Source organism: Porites lutea, chromosome 4 (assembly GCF_958299795.1).
Source record: "Porites lutea chromosome 4, jaPorLute2.1, whole genome shotgun sequence".
Classification (NCBI taxonomy): domain Eukaryota; kingdom Metazoa; phylum Cnidaria; class Anthozoa; order Scleractinia; family Poritidae; genus Porites; species Porites lutea.
In genome coordinates this window covers 9,640,781-9,648,641 of record NC_133204.1, presented here as the reverse complement: position 1 = coordinate 9,648,641, position 7,861 = coordinate 9,640,781, and the positions used below count along the sequence as shown (strand labels likewise).

Sequence of the window (7,861 nt, the reverse complement as noted above, 5' to 3'; positions counted from 1 at the left end):
AACGTCCAACATATTCTATCCGTCTAATTAAGACGGACAGAACTTCTGAAGATCTTCAGGGTGAGCGGTCTGACGTTACGACTTTGTTACGCCCCATTTTTATTATGTGTAACAAAAAAAAAGCAATGACGAAAAAATTGATATGTAGAGGCGACACAAATTTCTAAGTTGCCCCAAACCTCTGTTTCGAGGCGAACCTAAGTGGGAAGCCACTGATATGAAAATTATTTCATATTCGCGTGTAAGTGAAACTCATTAAACGCAAGAAGCCTTGTTTTGAAAGTGAGAGCTTTCGCAACCAAAATGACCTAACATAAGCAACAAAGAAGTATATAGAGGTAGATATTTAAAAAAACGTAGCAAAGAAAGCCCACTGTCTGAAAGCAGACCAGCTGGCCACAAGCGTGTGTGAAGGCTGGGACAATCGAGAACACACACGGCAAGTTGCAAGAGGGAGATTTGAACCCGGGGTAACCGAAATGAAATTCAGGACTCTTAGCCACTGGACAATGTTGCCTACTAGTAAGGATAAAGAGTAGAGAAAACAAACGATACATATTAAACAGTTCTCTACAGTAGGGTACAGAAGTACGATATGAAGACTCGGCCTTTCGGCCTCGGTGGATGACACACTCCTACATAAGCCGAATTCAATAATTATTATCACTATTTTTTCATCTTTCTAAGTTCGATTCTTAACATTTTCACCTCCAAGAAGGCTTTCTTCAAAACATTCGCCTGTTTCTCGGTACATACACCTTTTCTGGGTGACGTCAATGTGACTGACAATTGATATAAATCGTGTCAATGGTATATCGCTTGCATCTTCCAAATTTGGTCAGAGCCTACTGGTTTTGAGGAATTAGCCGGGATATTAAAGCCAGTTAGAAAATTATCGGTGTTCAGTAAACAAATAAATAAATAAATAAATAAATAAGACCTGAGATAAGAATTCAGCAGTTTTGTATTGTTCCTCAGTTGCAAATGATAGACACTGTAATGTTTAAAGGTTTTACTAAACGCTGTGAAACACAAAAACATAATCAGTGAATAGAACTGGTTCAGTAGTTTTTGGTGACATGAATGATCCAAGGTTTGAGATATTTTACGTTCGTGTAAATATTTGGAGATCGGACTCTTGAGCACCTCTTACCATGACTCACAATTCCCCCAAGATAAAACTTCCCATTAACGTAGCATGCTAAAGGCCCGCCACTGTCCCCTTTACAAGTATCAAGAATTCTCTCGGTGTACCCTGAACATAACATACTATCAGTTAACCAACGGACATTCCTTCGGCATTCATCGGGCGAAATTATGGGGACATCGATCCTACGAAGTGTCCCTGCAGAATAATCAAGACCAAATCCCGTCACTGTACAAATTTCTCCCCCGGAAAATGACACAGATTGATCGGGCAAGCATATTGGTCTCATGTAATCGTTGTATTCCTTAAGCGGCGTCTTTAGTTTCACTAGTGCGATATTGTAATCTTTCGTGTTTCTTCTATGCAATGGGTGTCTTATAACTTTGACAGCCTCGGCAACCACCTCTTGGCCTTCCTCATTTTGATCGTCAAATTCACCCAGGATAACTTTCAGCTTAAATTTGGGATTTACGCGGACCACAAAACAATGTGCGGCTGTCAAAATCCATTCTCTATCCAACAAAGATCCACGACAAAACACGTTTGACTTGCCAAACCGGTTTTGATATCTGAAGCCTACTTCCCAGGGAAATTCACCAGGTTTAACGGGTTCGTCTCCAGTTGGTCCCCCTCTCTTGACTATTCCACACGTAATATCTTCCAAGGGTTTTTTCTCCATTTCTCGATTGTCCATTTCTGAAAGTGACAATTATATTAATGCCTAAGTAAAAGAAGACATACATGCAACAGCATAGTAGATAAGCCAAATTAAGTCTATTTTTCTTATTTCCCCCCTCCCCCCCTCCTATTTTAAACATGAGCGACAATGGTTTTATTATAAGCGTGCGTCGCTATAATTCCCTTGATTCTGAGAATTGGAGCTTCACAACTTCAATGGGATGGATCCGTCTTATAGGCAAAAAGAATACGCAAAGATAACTTGTCTATTCTTAGAGAGCTTGAATTCCTAACTAAACTTATGCTAGGCAGAAGTGCGGCATCCTTTTTATATTTGTCTGATAAAAAAACTACTAGGTTTGGACAACTATATTTTGCGACACCAGATAAATTATAGGTGATTTTGGGGTTCCTGGTCAAACCCTGAAGCAGTCTTACGTAAACCAAGTATACCTTTTAGAGTAAAAGTGATAATCGCCGCAAGATTTGTGATTCACTACATCCAAACCAGAATATCCAGACTTTTTTGAAAAATGGAAAGTGCCCATACTAGCCCTACAAAGCTGCTGGGCGCAGAAGCCTTCCCTAACTTTAATCCATCCTAACCAGACGAGCAAATTTCACCGGCAATCTTGACGTTGTGAAATTGTGATGTTGCGAAGTTTTGCATGAATGAATTCCCACGCACAAAGATACTAAAGGGAGGAATTTTCTAACGACCGAGGCTTGGTGGTGCAGTTCCTCTGACGTAATCATGCATAAGACACTCTTTATTTAGTTAGCCCGAGAAAACACATTTCCCTGCGTAATGACACCTGAGGAACCACTGGAAAAATTCCATACTGATGAGGCACCACTAACAAGATCTGGAGGGTGCTTGTGTTAGGTCATGCCGTGAGGGAAATATGCTTCAACCAAGTAGAAGCACTACCCAGATTTCGGTAGTGACACGTCATCAGTACGGAATTTCTGCGCTCGTTCCTCAGACGTCATTTCGAGAGGAAACTAGTGGTGACGTCGCGAAATGTCCGCTGTTTTCTCAGGCTATGTTTAGTATGTGATGACAAATATAGTGCATGCAGTGTCTTACTTTCATCAGCAAGGCTTTCACCTTCACCGGTCGGTGATGAGTTCATCATGTCTTCTTCTAAAGCGAAAAATAATAAACAAGATGTTCGAAAAATGGTTGTTTTCCTCAAATGCGTAGATTCCCATTACATTTCCCAAAACTAAAGTCAATCTTTTCCCTAAGGGCTAGGTTTACTGCATTTCATTAAACTCGGAGGTTTGTTAAATGTACATTTATTAGCATTACTTTTAATCAATATCAATAAAAAATGTTGGTTTTCTGGTCCCATTCAAAATGCCAATCAATTTAGTGTGGTCGATAATTAATCACACAATCCGGCAGAGTCGTATTGTTTAAGCCCTGTTACGTTAAGTTGTGTTCTAATACAGTGAAACCTGCATTAGGGTATACGACCTTTCCAAACGAACAAGAGTATAGCCAAATGGCGGACAAAAGGGATCGAATGGAATGTTGCTCATGGTTGATTTCTCCTTCCATCCTTATTGTCAGATATAAAAAAAGGAAACATAGATCAGTCCACTTCAGATTTTCTTTCGAGCTATGCAAGACGCTCAATGACTGATCGCTGTAATACTTTCCCTCGATTTAGGGCTGTCCGTAAAAACAAGTAGTCTCTTAAGTGTATTATGTAACCGATCCCGATGGTTACATTTAAGTAATACCTGATTCTCTAGTTGTATTTGGTTCCTGTAATGTGCCTGTAAGGAACGACGACAACACGAATAAAGCGGTTTAGTAACTATCACAGGATGTTTTTTGTAGAGGACAGGACTCTTCAATACCAGGAAGGTCGCCCATGACCAGTTATAACTGAATCCCTACTTTGGTGTCCATTTGAATACAACTACGCAAGTTTCATTTTAAGAGAGAGGCATTTGTCTTAGGGAGTTTTGATCGTATTAATGTTAAATTTTGTTTTTGTTGCTGCCATAACGGTCCCAACAAGAAAACGAGCTAAAGCCGCATTAATTTTTATCTAACACTTCCTTTTGTCTTAATCAGGGCATTGTCATGGTGGACCCATTGAGGACATTTTCAGAGGGTTCAGAACATTTACATTATTCCATTCAGGATGGCATGCTAATTTATGATAATATTATCAAAGGCAGCTGAGCACAACCATGATATTTTGCATATACAAAGTCGGATATTATCAACATAGTCTCATTTCACTTTATCATAATACCTTTAGGAAACACATTTCTCCTGAACGCTTCTGGTCCACCGGACCCTCCTTTAGGAGAATATCGTGCCACTGATATAAACCCGAACGATTTAGAGATTGCGCTACCGACGCCAATCTCCATAGATGCATTCCAAATAACCTAGAACAAATAAATGTAGTTATGTTTCTCGAAGCTTTCAACCTTAACATATGCACATGTTAAAAGTAAAACTAACGCCATGTTGTATTGCGGGTGCCTTTTTGACGATCGGACTTTGTGTAAACCTCGTGGTCTCAGTTAAGCGAAATTAGACAGCAAATTGGTGTGGAAATTGCGGTACGGTTGTATGGATATTGATCGTTCTACGGTTGGAAAACAGCACATGTCCCAGGTAGCGTCAATGTTTGAGAATATAAAAGCAAAATATAATACTGAGAAAATATACAAACAGTCTAACCTGTGCAAAATGTTTGATTGGTAAACCAGATTCTTTTGCCGCCCCTTGCTGATAGTTGTAGTTTTTTCCTTCATCGTACCAGTTTTGTACTACCTCGGTGCAAGTCACACAATTCGGTTTCCAAGGTCCTTCGCACTTGGGCTGAGGTGGCACGAACCAAGCGATATTTTCTCCCTCGTCTCTTTCGGCTAAACTCTCCCCGTCATGTTCGATTTTGTCGTTAATTGCAAGATATTCCGCCCATTTCTGCGCGTCCTCGGCGAGGGCTTCAGACCAGGAGAGGGGCTGCGCGCCATGGAGCCTTCTCAGCTTGTTGTGTTCAATGACGCAGTCACGATCAAAAAGATCATAGCTAACACCTAGAAATTTTCAAATTTGACCAGCTAAGCTCTACGGCAAAACTAAATTGTCAAGTTAAGCTTTCTTTTAGAGGATACGCCCGCTACATATTCCTTTATTTTGCTCGCATGCATACGGTGTACATTTCAATCAGCGCAGATCACCCCAACACGTGACTATTCTTATAATAGATAATCCATAATTATGATCATACATGTAGGATGTAGGATCAGCATGATCCGCACATTGCCTCCCTGTAAGCCCTATAGACATACATACAAGAGATTAGATTTTAAGCGAGATGCAGATTTGGCCATTTAAATGAATATTCACTTCCGGTGAAATTTTGACGTGGTTTTATTATTCTTAGAATTATCATTATTATCATTATCATTATTATTATTATTATTATTATTATTATTATTGATTATTTTATATATTTTTTTCTGCATGTCAAGAAGCCCCTCACACGCTATGAAATGTAGCCCCTCTGTAAGAAGGAACGTTTGCTATTGATGCATGGCGAATATTGGCAGCGGACTCTAACGAACGAAGATTTTACTTCATAAACATGCAGTAATATTAACAATATTATGTTATTTTACCTGAGAAGAGCACCAGGCAACAGATATACAGTTGAAGAAGAGAATAAAATGCCATTGACGCCTTTTCCTGCCAGTCACATCTTCAGCAAAGCAAAAATAAAAACTACGATTGTATTAGCTACATGCGCGGAATTTTAGTTACCGGTTTCTTCTTAAGACCAGGAAGCACATCCTTCTAACCACTCTTAAATAAAAATCACTTTTTTAAATGTCAGCAACGCATTTTATAACAATCATAAACAAAGTGTTGGCAACAATCGTTCAAAGATAGTCTGTTATATTGAAAATATCAGAATATTTACTAAATAATATCCCTGAAACGATAAAGGTTTCAATTAACTCAAATTCCAAATTTCTTGTACGTTTTCTTTTTGTAATATTGGTAGCGTATCAAAAGAAAACTAAAAATTTGGTGTATGTTTTTGGGTTACAGTATCGATTTACCTTTAAATAGGCGACTCTCTTTTTCTCTCTTCCACTACGGAAAAAACAAGTTGTCCGCCATATTTGATACTGACAGAACTATTGAACTGTGAACTAGGTGGTAAAACTAGAAAACAAAATATGGCCACCCGCTTTTCAAATAACTGCAAACACGTTGACCAACTAAACTGGGTCGCTTTATTTCAGTTTCACTGATCGACTACCAATTTCTTTTAGACAACAAATACATTATTGAGTGAACCCGTCGGGAGGATGAACAAAAACATCAATTAAGTGGAACATGGCCACGATTCTCTGCTTATGTTAAGAAAACCTGCTAAAATAAATACTTTTGACTGAGCTTGAAATAAATTGACTTTTCTCGATAAAAACAGGGATCTATTTCATAGCTGTTCGGAGAGTTAGTAACATCGGATTTTTTTTTTTCAGCAAAACGGAGGCCGTAAAAATAAACAACCATAAAAATATTCTTTATGGGCGTCATTTCTTACCAGCTGAAAGCACACTGGGCTGTCATTTAACCTGTTATTAGTTTAGCTGATTCGGATGAAAAAAATTCAATAGCTAAAGATGTATCTTATTCTTTTTTTCCTACATTTTATTCCGGCAGCTCGATCAGGTAAATTTTTATCTTATTTACTTTAGCACATGGCCCCAATTCATCTATGGTATACGTCTCATTATTTCTGTAACAATGACCTATCGAGAACTAATTGAAAACAAAAACAATAAATGTGCAGGATGGATTCCGCCATTTAGCTTAGTTAGTTTCATTTCCTTTCTTCGCATGAAAATCTTGAGTTGTCTAGCATTTAGCCCGTTTTAATTTTAATTTTTTTTGTTTATTTTTATGTGGAATTCGTCAGGGAGCCGCATATACCCACTTCAGTACATGCAGGAATCTGCCCTTATGGAAGTAGTCAATCAAGGGTCTCCTGAGAGTTGGGTTTGGCAGGCAGGACTCAGGCACCCAAATGAAAAAAGCGTGTTTTGTGGTGGAGTACTGATAAGCCCCTCTTGGGTACTTACCGCCGCACACTGTGTTTTTTACATGAAGGACATGGCACCAACACCTTTGATTGAAGTCATCGTCGGCGAAAGAGATCTCAAGTACAAAGATGGCCTGGCAACAAACGCGACCGAAGTCTTCATTCATGGGAATTATGATAGTAACACTCAAGACTACGACTTTGCATTACTGCGGCTTGGCGATCCGATAGAACCGAGTCCGTTACAGTACATTCACCCGGTGAAGCTCCTCTCCGAGGATTTGGACTTCGAGTCTGGAACGATCTGCTTTGTTTCTGGATATGGAATTCCAAAGGCTGGAAGTAATGTGTTTGCAAAGCTGGTGATAGTCAAAGTGCCGATTGCAAGCCAGAGAGCGTGTAAATCTGTGTATGGAGATCATATCATCACACCAAGGATGTTTTGCGCAGGGTTCGAAGAGGGAGGCGGTGACGTTTGTCAGGGGGATGGTGGAGGACCACTGGTCTGTAAGAGTGAATCCAGCTGGTATTTAAAAGGAGTCGTGAGTTGGGGGCAAGGATGTGCTGTACCAGGCAAATATGGCGTTTATGCTAACGTAAAGACAGTTTTGGGATGGATACAACAAACAACGATGTCCGCCAACGCGACAGGACCAATTATCTAGTATACCTATATTATTATAACTATAAACCAGCATTTCTAGTATCATTAACTGACGAATGTGCTAATTATTAAAACTTGCGATCGAAGATCAAGTTCTATTACCTTCTTTTTGAAAAATAACAAGCGACTGTCTTTCAACTGAATGTATGAAGCCTTTGATTAATTCAATTTTAGTTGTCCTTTTCGATCATGTAAGAAAGTAACGAATAAACTGTTTTCACCGAGTCCATACTGCACCTTGTTTACCCCCCCAAAATTTGGCAGTAGCGCTGTCTTCGATTT

The 7,861-nt window shown here is 39.3% G+C and overlaps 2 protein-coding genes across 2 annotated transcripts; one reads left to right on the top strand and one right to left on the bottom strand.

The window, feature by feature from the left end:
• Positions 1-917: 917 nt before the first annotated feature.
• LOC140934157 (enteropeptidase-like) lies at positions 918-5,559 on the bottom strand. The gene is made up of 6 exons (XM_073383832.1): positions 5,483-5,559; positions 4,539-4,897; positions 4,102-4,240; positions 3,578-3,613; positions 2,916-2,972; positions 918-1,843 (listed from the first exon to the last, which is right to left on the bottom strand). The coding sequence occupies exons 1-6, from the start codon at positions 5,535-5,537 to the stop codon at positions 1,062-1,064; spliced, it is 1,428 nt and encodes a 475-aa protein (XP_073239933.1). The 5' UTR covers positions 5,538-5,559; the 3' UTR covers positions 918-1,061.
• Positions 5,560-6,794: 1,235 nt separating this feature from the next.
• Positions 6,795-7,595, top strand: LOC140935730 (tryptase-like). The gene has a single exon (XM_073385299.1). The coding sequence runs from the start codon at positions 6,819-6,821 to the stop codon at positions 7,578-7,580; it is 762 nt and encodes a 253-aa protein (XP_073241400.1). The 5' UTR covers positions 6,795-6,818; the 3' UTR covers positions 7,581-7,595.
• The last annotated feature ends 266 nt before the right edge of the window (positions 7,596-7,861 follow it).